Source organism: Balearica regulorum, chromosome 6 (assembly GCF_011004875.1).
Source record: "Balearica regulorum gibbericeps isolate bBalReg1 chromosome 6, bBalReg1.pri, whole genome shotgun sequence".
In the NCBI taxonomy this organism is placed as follows: Eukaryota; Metazoa; Chordata; class Aves; order Gruiformes; family Gruidae; genus Balearica; species Balearica regulorum.
Window position 1 is genome coordinate 24948821 of NC_046189.1, and position 15158 is coordinate 24963978.

The 15158-nt window shown below is 41.1% G+C and overlaps 1 protein-coding gene across 1 annotated transcript in view; it reads left to right on the forward strand.

Moving 5' to 3' along the window:
- Positions 1-371: 371 nt before the first annotated feature.
- The window catches only part of LY75 (lymphocyte antigen 75), a 48060-nt gene continuing 33273 nt past the window's right edge, over positions 372-15158 (forward strand). The window contains exons 1-13 of the mRNA XM_075756849.1: positions 372-554; positions 2854-3228; positions 4212-4385; positions 4659-4823; positions 5426-5536; positions 7396-7536; positions 8715-8903; positions 9543-9700; positions 10557-10667; positions 11882-11970; positions 12326-12498; positions 12681-12877; positions 14277-14419. Of these exons, the coding sequence (XP_075612964.1) occupies positions 470-554; positions 2854-3228; positions 4212-4385; positions 4659-4823; positions 5426-5536; positions 7396-7536; positions 8715-8903; positions 9543-9700; positions 10557-10667; positions 11882-11970; positions 12326-12498; positions 12681-12877; positions 14277-14419 (2111 nt within the window). The 5' untranslated portion in view covers positions 372-469. The remainder of the gene's footprint in view (positions 555-2853; positions 3229-4211; positions 4386-4658; positions 4824-5425; positions 5537-7395; positions 7537-8714; positions 8904-9542; positions 9701-10556; positions 10668-11881; positions 11971-12325; positions 12499-12680; positions 12878-14276; positions 14420-15158) is intronic.

A 15158-nucleotide genomic window follows, 5' to 3' on the forward strand; every position in this document is an offset into this window, starting at 1 on the left:
TTAATTACTATGCAATACTTAGGTCTGCTTTTCTATTTTTTCCTTAATATTTCTTCAGGTTTTCCTATTTTTTTTCTCCTTCCTTTCTTCCCTTCACTTTTCCTCTTTATTTTTTTTTTGTCTCTCCTCATTTTCCCTTCACTTCTCCCATGTTTTCATCATCTGCACCCTTCTTTTTCACTTCCGATTCCCTTCCCCTTCCCTGTGTTGCCTCCCCTCAGTTGTAACCTCGCTTTCGCCGGGGCCGCCGCCTGGACCCCTCACACCCGGCCACCGCCCAGGCCCGGCCCCGCCCCGCCCCTCGCCGCAACCTCGGGGCCGCTCTTCTCCTGGCAACAAGTGACGCTTCCTGGGGCGGGCCAATCCGGTCGGTTGCTCGCTGTCCCGGCCAGCCGGCGGCGGGCGCGACGCTCCGGCAGAGCGAGCCCGGCAGCGCGCCCGCTCCGCGCAGCTTGCGCGCCGCGGGAGGATGGCGCGGGCGGCGGGGCCCTGTCTGGCCGCCTGCGGCCTCGCCTGGCTCCTCGTCTGCTGCGCGGCCCGCCGGGACTCCTCAGGTAAGCCGGGCGCCCACCTTGCGAGGGGGAAAGGCGCTGCGCGGGTGCGCCGCAGCGCAAGGGGCGCGGAAGGCCCTTTTCCGCCCCGGCGGGCGCCTGAGGGGGAAAGGCGGCGCGGTGACGGGCCTTCTACCCCGAAGCTTCCCGGCACCTCCGGGCGTTGCGCTGGGTGGCAAAGTCCAACTGCGTGGAAACAACGTGGGAAACTTACAAGGAGCAGTGAAAAGGGAAGAAAAAAAAAAAAACCCAAACGTCTCTCCGGCTCGTGCGCTTCGCTTGGGGCGTCGCGAAGCCAGCCGCTGCCCCGCCGTCCCCGGGTGCCACGTTCCCCCCGCGGTGCCGGGGGCCGCCCCCGAGCCGGGGCAGCGCTGGGCCGGCGGCGCGGAGCGGTGAGAGGGAAGGCGCGCCTTTGGCCTGTTACCTCGGGAGGGGAAATAACCCGAGCTCAGGCAGGTCGCCGGCAGGGCGTCGAGCCTTCGTTTTTTTATTCGCAGCTTTTTGCGCAGAGAGAGGAAGGAGGCTTACCCTGTCTTTCAGAAAGCAGGTGGAGAAGTTTCATGTTGGGCAAATTCTTGGAAGCCAAAGCTGCTAGCTTGGTGAGAACTGTTGGGAAGCAAGTTGATCTCTTTGCTAAATAGTTGCGCCTCAGGTATTTTTATATCCTTTGACAGTAACAGGCTCGGGTTTTAAGCTAAAGATGTCAGGTAAAATTTCATGGCCAGAGTGTTGAACTGGAGTAATTGAGCACCGGTATTAATAAATTGCTGTGAAGAGGGGTATGGTGAGACAGTGTCAGGCGTTTTCCTTGGGAAATTTTAAAAAAGTGGCTTTCTTCTTCAGAATAAGGGTTTTGCTGGAAAAAGTGAAAAAAAGAATGAGGAAAGGGATGATCTGAGAAAAGACAGAGAACATGCTACAAGAAATTGGAAAGAAGAAGAAAGTCTGGAGGGGAAAATAAAAAGCAAAAAACAGATATAGTGCTGAAAAAGCACAGGGTAAAAAGATGCCAGAAAAGCAGAATTGGTTGTTAAAATTTCTTGTTTAGTTAAGAGAGAGGGTGAAAGAGATGGTTGGTTGAAATGTGCTATTTAGAGAAAGTCACTTCAGTATGTGGCTGACTTACTTAGAGATTCTTCTTCATAGTTTGACCAGCTCAGTACTATTTAGATACTACTTGGCACTTACACAGTGGAAAATTCACGAGTATACTGGGAAGTAGTGGTAAAATTCACTGCATAATATCACTGAATATTTTCCTTGCTGTTCAGCCAAACCTATTATTAAGTCACATTAAAAAAAACGCAGTAGGAATGTGATTGACAGTTCATTGCTATTAAATACAATACACTACTCAGCAGATTCCTCATTTAAACAGCAGAGTAGTAGCCTTGTAGGTCTGAGACAGCCAAGGTCCGTTTCAGCCTGGTTAGTGAAAGTTTTATACTGTGGGGGCCATCTTTATTGTGGCGTAGAAATAGTTTTAGGGCCTTTTTTTCTTGGTTATCTTAAACCTACTGCTACTTGTCATAGAGATGTTCTTGTACTGTCAGAGGTGTCAGCTTGTATCAGCAGGGTGATCCATGTGTTTTTAAAATTGTATACTATGCTTTGTCAACTTTTTTTTTTCTTTTTAATGACAAGCTAGGTCACAGCTGAAAATGAAACTTGGGTTCGTGTATCATTTTGAAAATGATACTTGTAATCTTTGGTGGGGTATTCATTCTAAAACTCTTTCCCGAAAGCAGTGTCTGATATTTTAGTAATACTGCAGTTGCATCCACAAACTGGCTCACGTATGAGCCTGTCGTGCTGTATATCATTTATAATACACAGGTTTGTTTTTTTTTAAAAAAAGCTTACTAAGTGAAGATTATTCTTAATTATATTTTATGGTATGTACTGTGTGTTACTGCATTTGCAGATAGATGTGAAGATGAGATTCTTTACTGAGTGGGCTTGCAAATTAATCAGGGGTTGATCCAATCAGTATGTGTTAAAGGAAGAATTGTTATTGATAGAATTGAACTTAGAAAACAGCCTTATTTTATCTCCCCTCATTTTATAACAACTTTGAAAGAGATATTCCCCCCCCCCCCCAGAAGTAAAGAATACTCACTAAAGAGCAGGCAAATGTACTTAATGTGGGTTATACAAAAGAGATAGTATACTGTACAAACAGCAGTTGCTGTACTTTTCTGGTAGCACATCTGAGAATGTGATTATACTTTTAAAAATGAACTTCCTGTGGAAATGATACTGTATCATACCAACATGTGGATATTTGTTTGTTGTTATACAGGCAATGATGCTTTTACCATTCGCCATGACACACTAAACAAGTGCATACAAGTGAAAAATTCATTGATAGTGATAGATGACTGCAAGGACACAAGTGAAGCTTTATGGAAATGGGTATCCCAGAATCGCCTCTTTCATTTGGGGTCCAAGCAGTGCCTGGGACTTGATATATTCACCAAATCACTGTCTCGCCTGAAAATGGTTGATTGTAACTCAGAACTAATGCTGTGGTGGCGATGTGCTGATGCTTCCATCTTTGGTGCATCTCAGTACAAATTGACTATCAAGGCTACCTATGTAACTGCAAGCATAAATGCAACAGACCGGTGGAGAAGGAACGGTTCCTCTGATGATATATGTCACTATCCTTATCATGGTAAGTTTGCGCAAGGGTTTGGAGGAGGATTTTTTTGTTTTGTTTTGTTAAGGGCTTTTTGCTGTATGTCTATGCCAATAAATTCTTAGAATTAATCATATGAAAAGGCTGATCAGTAAAGCAATAGAATGTTTTGCTGTAGGGAGATACTGATATTCAACTATGAAACTTTAACCTTTTTAATAAAAAATAAATATGCACAACTGCAGAAGTTGTGTTATTGAGTGGCTTGCTTAGCATGCTTAAATCCTTCCCCCCATACATTAGCGAGAGCCTATTTAATTATGAAATATCAACTACCTTCTATCAGAACTGACACTGCCCTCTTCACAGTGATGGGAATTTTGCTGTTAGCGTAGTTTGAGGATATTTTCTTTGCTGGTAGGCTGTACAATCAAATTCAGTGCATGCTGCTAGCTCGCAGCCTGTTGGACTGTCAGGAACCATCCGTTTGCTTTGGTCTGGTAGTTTGTCCACTTATCACGGAAGCAAGTCTCATCTGCAATCTCATGCTTGCTGAAATAAGTGGTGAAAACTTGCTTTACCATATTTAAGAGCAGAATTTTCTTTGTATTTGAATTGTTCAAAGTGGCCAATCTGAAGAGCCCGTTTTGAAATGTTTTCCCTCTCCCGCATGTATTGATTCCTAGAGCCTTGTTCTATAGTACTCTATGCACACCACTGGGATTTCAACAGGACAATGTATTTTATGCCTAACTTTCCAGGAAGGGGGAAACAAGTTTCTGCTGTGTTATGCCTCACTCAGAAGAAAAAGTGCAGAAAAATACTTTCCTCTCATTTCTTTCAGTTGTGGCATTGCTGTATATTTTCTGTAACAACAAGATAACGGTGTTTTAAGACCACAAGTGTGATTTCCATGCTTTTAAGTTAACTATGTCTGTACAAGCAGTAGCATTGATCTGCTGTCCTTTCCTCCCCTAGACAACTTGTATCTACTTTTTTTTTTTTTTTTTTCCTTGCAGAGGTTTATACCAAAGATGGGAACTCCTATGGAAAACCATGTGAGTTTCCCTTTCTGTATAATAAGACATGGCATCACGACTGCATTCAGGATGAAACGCATATGGGTGGGAAATGGTGTGCCACATCTGAAGATTATACACATGATGGAAAATGGGGAATCTGCTTACAACCAGGCACGTTGGGTTTCTAAATAGATATCCTAAAAGTATTCTGTCACTTCACGTATGTACGCTGTGGTGCTGCACATTGCGGTTAAGCTGGGTAAAAGCAGGTCCCTTTTTTTTATTGCAGTGTTGACAGGATGATCAGCGCACACTTACTCTGCAGTATATGTGATCACCAGTATAAAAATCAATAGACCTTCAGTATTCTAATTTTTCTTTTGAAATGTTCATGATGTTTCAGTATAGTTGTAGTTACAAGTACCTTCTGCTTCCTTTAAACAGAGGATGGTTGTCATGATATCTGGGAACATGATCCGGGATCCGAAAGTTGCTACCAGTTTAATACACAGTCTGCCCTTCCTTGGAAGGAAGCTTATATTTCATGTCAAAGGCAGGGGGGAGATTTACTTAGCATCCAGGATGCATCGGAATTAATCTACATACAAGGTAGGTGTAATTATTCACATACGAATATCAGGAAATCTTCACAAATTAACATAAAGTAAAGACAGCATTTTAGTTTCTGCCTTAAAATTCTGGGTTAAAACTTGATTGTACTTAAAATGCATTGGTACTTTCATTTGTGTAGCAAAAATAAGCTGCTAATCTTAATTTAGAGTTTTTGATTTGTCTGTGTGATTTCATTGTAGTGGCTGCCTATTGCTCATATTTATAATGAGGAATGCCCCCAAAATCTCAAATATGCGCCAGAGCGGCAGTTGATGTTTTAGCAGCTTGTTACCTACTCATTGTCGTGAAATCATCCTCACCGCTGTTCAGGCTTGGCCTGGAGGAATTATCAGTGTCCCTTTGGGAATATAAAACCAAAGGACAAACGTCTGAAGGCATTGGGAGGGAAGACTTGTGTGGGTGAATTTCTTCTCAGTTCAAGAAATGTTGCATGTCTGATTATAGCAGCAATCTTGCTTTCCTCAAATGCATGCCCTTTCAGATCACAGTTTTAATCTAAAGGAGACCGATAAAGGATGAGAATTTTATACTAATTGTTTTCTTAAAAAAACCCAACAAAAACGTAAATTTACCTCCAGGTAAGGATGACATCGCCGAGATCTTTTGGATTGGCTTAAATCAACTGGATGTTTCTGGAGGTTGGCAGTGGTCAGATCACAAACCTTTGAATTTTCTCAACTGGCATCCAGGTAATGATGTTTCTGGTGGTATTAAAAATATTCAAAACACAAACTAGTGTTTTGCTTTGCCTTTTTTCCCTTTTATTTTTTATGTGGGGTTTTTTGGTTTTTTTGGTTTTTTTTAACCCTTCTCCAAGCTGGAGAGGGACTATTTACAATGGCATGGAGTGATAGGGCAAGGGGTAATGGGTTTAAACTGAAGGAGGGTAGATTTACATCAGATATTAGGAAGAAATTCTTAACTGGGAGGGTGGTGAGGCACAGGAACAGGTTGCCCAGAGAAGTTGTGGATGCCCCATCCCTGGCAGTGTTCAAGGCCAGGTTGGATGGGGCTTTGGGCAACCTGGTCTAGTGGAGGGTGTGCCTGCCCATGGCAGGGGGGTTGGAACTAAGGTCCCTTCACACCCAAACCATTCTATGATCAGACTTCATCAAAACAATCATTGTTCCATGTTTGGAAGCATCTTGTCCTCCTAGCCAGTGAATCTTTCTGCACTCATTCTGTACTTATGGATGATTAGGTAAAACTTAAATAGTATATTTGAGGTCCATTTTACTAAAGAAGCTACAGCTTCCCTAGCTGCTAAATTTCTCCTCCCACTGACAGGATGGCATTGACTTCCCTCAGATATTACAATTATTGATGTATGTGCAAGAACTGACACTACTTAGAAGCCTAACTTGTGTTTTTAAACTTCAAGATTGCTAAAATTTCTTTTGAGGTAAAGATGGAAGAAGTATAAAACCTTTGAAAAACCTATTTTAATTACTCACATGTTCCTAGTAGAATTGGTGAGAGTCTTGTTTGTTTGAAATTTTCAGCATGTATTTGTAATAGTCTCACAAATATGCCATGGATATGTATATATGAGAATCCTGGAGGAATAACAATCAGAAATACTGAAGCTAATATTGTTCTGTCATTCAAGCTGAATTTGACCTTTTAAAAGTGGAATTCTCTCTTTCCCTCAGTTTCTAGAATAGTGCTGCAACATGCATTCTGTGAAAAGATAAGTGGTTTTGGTTTCTCTTCTCTGAAAGCTTTACTAAGAAATTTCTGTGAGATTTTCTAAATGTGACCTTTCTTTTAGAAAGGTTAAGGACTTTTCTGATGCTTGTAATACTAGCTGCACCTTCTTCTGGAACTGTGATACCACTGTAGGACTGTAATGCAGAGCTAGAGACTAGGCTACAGTCATGGCAGACTTACTAATGTTCTTGTGAAAAATAGTGGTATCTAACAGGAATTTTGCTAGCTGCAAGTTGTGCCCTTTACTTCTTGTCCTTTCACTGTACACCTCTGAAAAGAGCCTGGCCTTGTCTCCATAATGCTTTTCTATGAAGAACTAAGATCTCCAAGGGAAGCTTGGGACAGCAAAAAAGAGTTGTCTACTGTGATATTTTTAATCTGGGGCCTCATCTCAGGTTTCTGTTAAGGTAAGGGTTATGGTTAGTGTTGAGAGAAAGAGTACAGAGCTGTGTTTCGAGTAGGGCTGGAAAGGGGCTGCCAAAGGCAACTGAGGGCTGCAAAAAGGGCTCTCCCCTGAGATATTTCTAGTCTGGGAAAGTGTTCAGCCAAGGGTTTGTTGTATTGTAAATAGAACATTCCTCCTGGTTCTATGATTAAACATTGGAAAAGAAGTCCAGATTCCTTGATTCTGAAACTTTCTTAGAAAAAACTTTCTGTGGGACCTACGGTAGGACAGGTGCCTTCATTCAAAGCAGTTACATTCTTCAAATGCAAGGTGCTGTACTATGCAAAGTATATTATTGTATTGAAAAGCAATAGAAAAAAGAAGTAATCGCCACCTTACTGTTTCATAACTTGTGCTCTTCTATTTATTTTTTTTTTTTGTTCCTGTCTATAGATATGCAGAGTTTGTCCCCGTTGGATGGGACTAGCTGTGTGGTGATGAATGCTGCCTCAGGTCAGTGGCAGAGTTACCATTGTGGAACTCCACTTCCATATATTTGCAAGAAGTCACTCAATAATGTTTCACGCCTTCCAGGTAGGACAACTCGCATTTTTGTTTCTGTATGTTGAGTGTGATGTTCACTTGTGGAGTCTTTTTTCCCTCCCCAAGTCTTCTTGGGCATCTCTGCCAAAACACTTTCACAATAGCTTTGGGTTTTTTAGGATTGCAGAAGCAAACTCTGTATCTTCAGTGTCAAGATGATGCATCACAAACAATTTCATTTTTCGCAGCTTTCTCATTCACATGTAAAGCATTTCCCAGCACACTCCTGCCCTTTTCATCACGTTTTCCTCCATGGCTTGTGCCTTCTTTCATGTCCTACTGAAAGTCTGGAACTGACAGTTGCACTTCAAACCTTTCCATCTCTACTTTAAGCCCATTTCTCTCACTCTTGATGTGTATTGACATAAAATGGGATCTACCTGACACTTGGATCAAACTCTGTCGAATTCAAATAGAAGTAGTTAAATGATCCTACTATCCTTTGAAACCAGGCCCAGCACTAGAAATCAGAGTGCAAGAGTTGGTAGCTTGCCCAGGGTATAGTCTTCACTGGATCCACAGCAGCTCTTACAAGACAAAAGTAAATAATACAGTAGGAAAATCAGAACAGTTTAAAGCTTTATTCTCTCCTCCCTACACATGCAGACCTGCAGTTTTTACAGTGCCAACCTGTGATGTATAACTGCTTCCATGTTTTTGGCCATTTACCTACACTGGGGTGTCCAACCCTTTCCATATCCGTGGCCTGTTCTTCCACGTGTGCTTTGGCCTTACCCAGTTTCCATGGCTCATACTTGTGGAGCTCTCATGGGAAAACTTTCACAGGGAGATGATTGTCCTTGGATGAGGGGGAGGACTAGGGGATAAGAGGGATGAAGCAGTGTCCTGAAGGTGGAAAACGTCATGGAGTGTTACTGGCTAAGCATGTTCTCTCTGATTCCCATGGGGGAGATGTGTGCCTTTGAGGAAAAAGATTAGTAAGCAGTTTAACTAAAATGGTTCAATCCCTATAATGCTGCTCAGTCAAGTCTATTTGCTTGACTAAATTGTGACCGTTTTTTAAAATATGAGACGTGAACACATTCTGATTGCTGCTTTCTGGCTGTTTTCAAGGTACTGCTGTATTTAAAACACGAAGAAAATGTCAACCCATTGTGCTAGCCAATGTAAAACAAAAGCTTCTTAATTCCGTTTCTCTTCACTGTTAGAGTTTTGGAGACACTTGGATACTCGCTGTGATTTGGGCTGGCTTCCCCACAATGGTTTTTGCTACATGCTGGTAAACAACCAGGCACCTTGGAGCATGGCGGATGAGTTGTGCAAAGCGAATAAGAGTAACCTCATCAGCATACACTCATTAGCAGATGTTGAACTGGTTGTTACAAAGCTTCACAATGGTGAGTTGGGATACTTGTAAAGGTCAAGCGTCAAGTGCTGCGTGCCATAAATTACAAAGTGCTTTCCATGTTCTAGAATATGATTATCATAACCTCTGGCTTTTAAATGACGATGCTAATGCTGAGCTTGTACCCAGGCTAGTGCTGAGTGTTGCTGTTTGGGTCCACTCTGTCTGTATTAGCTCTTGTTTTGATTTTATTTTATTTTATTTATTTAGTGGCCTAACCTACTTCTAGTTGCCTAATACCTTGTGTTTAATTTTCTCATTCAAAGAGAAATTGTGGATAGTTGGGTCAATATTTGACTACTAAACTAATAAATAGTATCTGTATTCTGTGATCTTATATTTTTTTTGTATGCAGTTTAAAAATTAAGTTTGGTTGAACTTTTTTTACTCGAGTGTCCATTATTTCTGGGTTTTTTTCTGTTTGTTACCTTCTCTGTGAAACTTGTTCACATTCATGAGTATGTTAAGAAACACTGTACTTGTCTCAAATCCCCTTTCTTACTGTAAGAAAAAAAATTGTGGCATTTATGCTGTTCAGTATAAAAATCTAATATTGCTGTTTTCACATTCCTTTCCAATTAGTTTGAATATTATTTTGAAACTATGGTGTTATGCTAATTTTAAATTGCAGATGCCAAAGAAGAAATGTGGATGGGTCTCAGGAATGAAGATGTACCAACCTTGTTCAAATGGTCAGATCGCTCAGCTGTGGATTTTACATATTGGGATCAGAATGAACCAAAAGTTCCTTTTAACAGCACTCCTAACTGTGTGTCATATGCAGGCAAGGTAGGGATACAGTGTTGGGGTGTTTGGTTTTATTTTCCATCATAACAGAGGCAACACTGCTATGTGTGAAAGTCAAGGGGAGGATAAAGCAGTTAATTGATTTTATTTCTGGAATAATCTTTAAAATACAGATAATAATTTTTCTACAGGCAAATTTCTTAAAATTATTTAGCTGACACTTGGTAGCTGTGTACTGCAAAGAATGGGAGAAATTGCTCACAGCTCTGAGACTGCCTCTGCTGTTGGCCAGGCAGTTGTCCTTGTCACTCTGTATTTTGGGTTACCGTATTCTTGCATGTCTGTGGCAGAGAGCTAGGAAGGAGGTGGGCTGAACTATTGGGAAGGAAAAGCTGGGTTCAGTCATCTTCAGGACCAGTCTGGGGGATGGGTAGTGAGGTAACTCGGTAAGAGAAGAGGAGAGGACAAACACAGGGAGGATACAGTACAGAAGAAGCAAGGGGTGGGTGGGGGAAGGAGATCACAAAGATGAGTGGAGAGGGAAGCAGGCTGTGTCCCATCTCCCACATTCAGTAGGAAACTGGGGCAAGCGTCTGCCTCCTGTGCTGTCAGGCTGGCAGTGGAGCTCGTGTGCCCAGCCCAGAGAGAGTTTGCACCACCCTGGCCTTTTCTTCCCTTTTCAGATGTGATCCAGAATCCTCCTGTCTCCACATTTGTCAGCTTTCTCTATCCCTTCCAAACATGCACGTATGCATGTAATCCAGGGCATCCCACCCCTGATATTTTTCCTAGGGGCATTTTGGCTTTCCCTCTTATGAAAACTCAGCTCCTGTGCTATGGAAATGGAAATATTTTAAAATCTTAAATACTTTTTTTTTTTCTCCTCTCTTTCTCACAGTTGGGACAGTGGAGAGTCAAATCCTGTGAAGAACAATTGAAATATGTGTGTAAGAAAAAAGGAGAGATTTTGAATGAAACAAAATCAGATAAAAGTTGTTCATTGGAAGAGGTAATAGGGAGTCTTTATTTCTTTTATTTTCACTTGGTTCAGAAACCTGCATAAAATTACTGATTTCCTCTGCTTCCCATTTCCTTCTTGCCCATACAATAAAGTCTATGGAACATTTTAGCTGAAAAAGAACATTTGTGTAGCATGAGCTAAATTTCAGATTCTCCTAAGCTCTGGATGTATTACCACTCTATTGTTGGAAGCATTATGAGCTTGGACCCAGGAGATGTCATGTTTTATTTATTTGTTTGAAGAAAAAAAAATTGCCTTTACTAGATATGTTACTGCTAATGCCATTTGTTCTGTGGTTTTTGCTTTAAATATGTTTTAAAAATTACGATAAGCACATTGCAACATAAAGATATGCAGAGGTTGATAAATGAGATCAGGTTTCTGTTATGCTTCACTTGACTCATTTTTGTTCCTTGACTTGAATAAAGGTGGGACATGTTTAGTTGGCTTTTGTTTTGGTTTTGTTTTTTTTTTTTTCAGTATGACATGTTACTGCATAAATAAGGCTTGAAAATAAGTCTTTTCTGTTTTGAACAATCTTGGGAAGGTATTACTTGCTACTTCACAGGTCTTTGGTTCAGTTTTGTGTGGCATATTGCCTGCAACAGGAAACATGTTTACGCCTTATCTTTCTTTCTGCACAACCTTGGGGTATTTTTACCTTTCTGTGCTGTTCAGACACCAGTGGCATTGGTAGGCTAGCAAAGTGGTAATGAGTTAACATTCCTTGAAATTTCAGTGTAAATATAGGGGAAAAGATTTGAATAATCAAGAAATTTTGTAAATTCACAAATTTTCAGTATAAAATATTTTTTTCAGAAGTAAAGACTAGTAGTGCACTCTTATTATTCCTCTGTTTGAATCCTGGTGTTGGTGGAACAGCATGAAAATGCCTATTGTTTTGTATAAGGCTAGGCTGTCACCCTTGTGTTTCTCTCTCTAAATGCACATAGTAGTCAGAAGACTGCACAGTTGAGCTAAAACAGTGGTGTATTTTATCCCCGTGGTTGCATTATTTCTTAGAACTGTGAATCGGAGAGTTGATAATACTGGACCTTGTATGTGATGCACTGCATTTCTTTCTTTTATATGCTGTGCCAGCTTGTGGGCACCAACCAATGTTAGCAATGATTTACTTTCTCCTGTAGGTAATGCCTAAATTAGGCTGTTATGTGTAAACGTGTTTTTCATTCTCTAACCAGGGATGGGAGAGACATGGAAACTACTGTTACAAGATTTATAAAACGGAAGTTTCATTTGGAGCACAGTGCAATCTTACAGTAATGAACAGGTAAAGCACATCTCTATAATTTACGGGCATGTGTTACAGTATAATCCTGGAGATACAGTCAGAGATTAAAACCTATGTATGCTAAGTAGTGCTTTATAAATTAAAAATAGAGATAAAATTGCTTTTGCAGAGACCTAGCAAACCATGTTTTTCATGTTACGATAATGGTAAACCTACAGTGTAAAACCTTCTTGGAAGTATGTGAATTCCCAGTCTGCTGACCCTATGTTGAATACAGGACTGCCTGGACAACCGCTTGAACTAACTCATGTAATAATATGCCTGGTTTTCAGATTGACTCAATAGTTTCAGATATCTTCCAAATACTGACTCAAATTAATATGTGAATTTTCAGATTTGAGCAAGAATTTATAAACAGTCTAATTCAAAAAAACACCAAAGTTGAAGAAAAATACTTCTGGACCGGTTTGCAGGATATTAGTCAATCGGGAATATATTCCTGGGGTACAGTGGATGGGGAAAAAACTGAAGCTGTGACATACACTAACTGGAATTCCTTGCAACCAGGTAAATTTAACAATTTAGAAAATATGTAAAAATACTACCATTTTACATTGAGCGAGCATTGGAGTACCGTGTTACAGAACTCCAAGGATGAAATAAAATAGTCATTCAGAAATCTATGGATTTTTTTTGTTTTTTAAACGAGACAATAGTTTTAAATATCTCTCTGGTGGCTTAAATCTTAGCATTTTCAGGAGGATGTGTGGCCATGCCCAGTGGAAAATCTCTTGGAAAGTGGGAAACTAAAGACTGTAAAACCACTAAAGCATTTTCTGTCTGCAAAGAATATATTGGACTGCCCAAGGAGCCAGAAGTGCTCCCAAAGCCAACTGATCCCTGTCCCCCTGGGTGGCACAATGGATCCGGCCTTGCCTGCTACAAGGTAAAGTGTTATTCCTATTAGATGTTAATTGTTTGTTACTGTCTTGCAGCAAGTGTGTGATTAGCCCTTTTGTGGCTCATAGCTGCTGTGAAGGGTGTTTCAAAGATGTTTTACGCTGGGAGGAGAAGGAATTCACGTTGATTCAGGTTGACTGCCTCCAGATGTTCTCCTGCATCATCCTCTGCCAATTCCCGACAGATGTGGCGTGCCTTTCCTTGCCCTTTCTGTGACCAGCTCTGCACATCGGAGCTGAGTTGGGCGACAGCATTCGCCCCATGCTGCCGTCTCAGGAGCCTGGTGGTGACGGAGGGTGCTGTGTCTGTATCCTAGCCTGCCTGACATCTGGCATGCAGAGACACCTCAATAGAGAAGGAGAGCGCTTTGTATCACCTTCCCTTGTCCTTTTCCTTTCTATACTCAGAGTGTAGATAGGAGAGGTGGGATTTTCTCTAGTTTGAAAATGGGTATCAAAAAAGTGCAGTCTCAATCATATTTTACTGGTTTTGAAGTAAATACTGGAAGTAAGCAGCCATGCTGTTAGCTGGAAGGGCTTAAACAAGTCTGTATTGAGAAATGCAGGTTTTTCTCCTCCTGTTAACAGTCAAATCAAGTTAAAACTGAGGCTGTTTATTGGATTATTTATTCATTATTTCTGGACTCTGTGTCTGCAATGAACTGTGTCTTGTAAACAGCTCATGTGGCAAAGTGGGGAAACCCAGCGTGAATAACAAGGCTGTGGGCAAGGATCCCGAAGGGATGGGTGTAGCTGATGTGCAGCATAGATGTCGCATAGCTGATGGGATGTGACAACTGGCCCTGGCAGTTTCTCCAAAACTCTTGTTGACCAAGTGCAGCATGCCTGTGCAGAGAGATCCAGATGGCGGGAATTGGCTTGGACAGAAGTCAAGGAGATCAAGTGGACGTGTTAGTTGAGGTGTATGAGTCAGGAATGCAGCTCTTGATACACGCAGGTAGCAAAGGGTCTGCCAAAGAACTTTCTTCACCTGCAGCACCCAAACAGGCCTGGTTTCAGTGAAAATTGGTCTTTGCAGTTCACCATAAACTTGGAAGAACAGCATCCCTTACAACCCAAAATTTGGCTTGCAGTTTTGGAGTGAGTTGGGTGTTGTTTTGTAAAATCTTTCTGGTAAAGAAAAACAGAGAAAGCCTGCCATATGGAATACGTTGCATTTGAAACAAATTTTGTCAGCTAAACTTCAGAGTCTGGCTGCTGTCACACAAACTGAAAAAAAAAATTGTTAAGAAGTCAAACTCTCTACCTATGGAAATACTAATTATTTTTTCTTACCTAGGGTGGTCACACTTGAGTAATACAGGAGTGTTTTAAAAATGCTGTCACTTGTGTTACTTTCTACTCTGATGTTTGGCTGTTGTGAAGCTCTTCCACAGTGAAAGAGTGCTGCGAACCAGGACCTGGGAAGAGGCAGAAAGGTTCTGTGAAGCGCTCGGAGGCCATCTGCCTAGTTTTAGTCACTCAGAAGAAATCAAGGCGCTTCATTCTATCCTGAGAAAAATAATCAGGTAACAAACTAGCCATGGGATAAAATTTTTATTTCAGTCGCATTCTGCAGTAGATAGCAAATGCTGCTGCTGACCCCAAATGGCAAGTATGAGATAGTGAACGGTGACTGTGTTTCCCACAGTAAAAACGGCTGGATGTGGCATTTGAACTGCTGGTCATGCCACTGCCTTCCTGGAAAATGTCAAGGGAGTACAGCTTGGGCAAATGTTTCACATTGCTAGAGGGAGCGCAGGAAAAAGGGAGTTTTGCTTTGAGCATCTGCCATTACATGAATTTAAGTCTGTGGTGTTATAATAAGTGTTTGCTTCTTTATGTTGAATTTTGGCACAACTGGGTGATAGTTGTTCCTATTCTTTACTGATACATTTTTTTTTAGAGATAAGTTATTATTTCAGTTTTTCAGATAGGTCTCATCTGTATTCATGAAATGCTTCCTGACTAAACTGGGTGCTATTTTTTGAAAATGTGAATAATGTAGTGTCCAGCAATCTGGTTGGCACGGATCCTATTTGGCATAACTGCAATAACACTATATGAGCATTAGATGGGTGTGTTGATTTTTCTGGTATCAACAAATTAAATGCTACATAATTTATGAGTCTAAGGTTCTATTTTTAATCAAAGGAACTGTCACTGCAAAGCTTTATTAGGCATTGGTGCGATGTCAGATCCTTGTGTAATATTTTGTTTTTGATTGGCAGCTTGGTTTTTCAGAACTTTTGCCAGCTTAAACTCAAA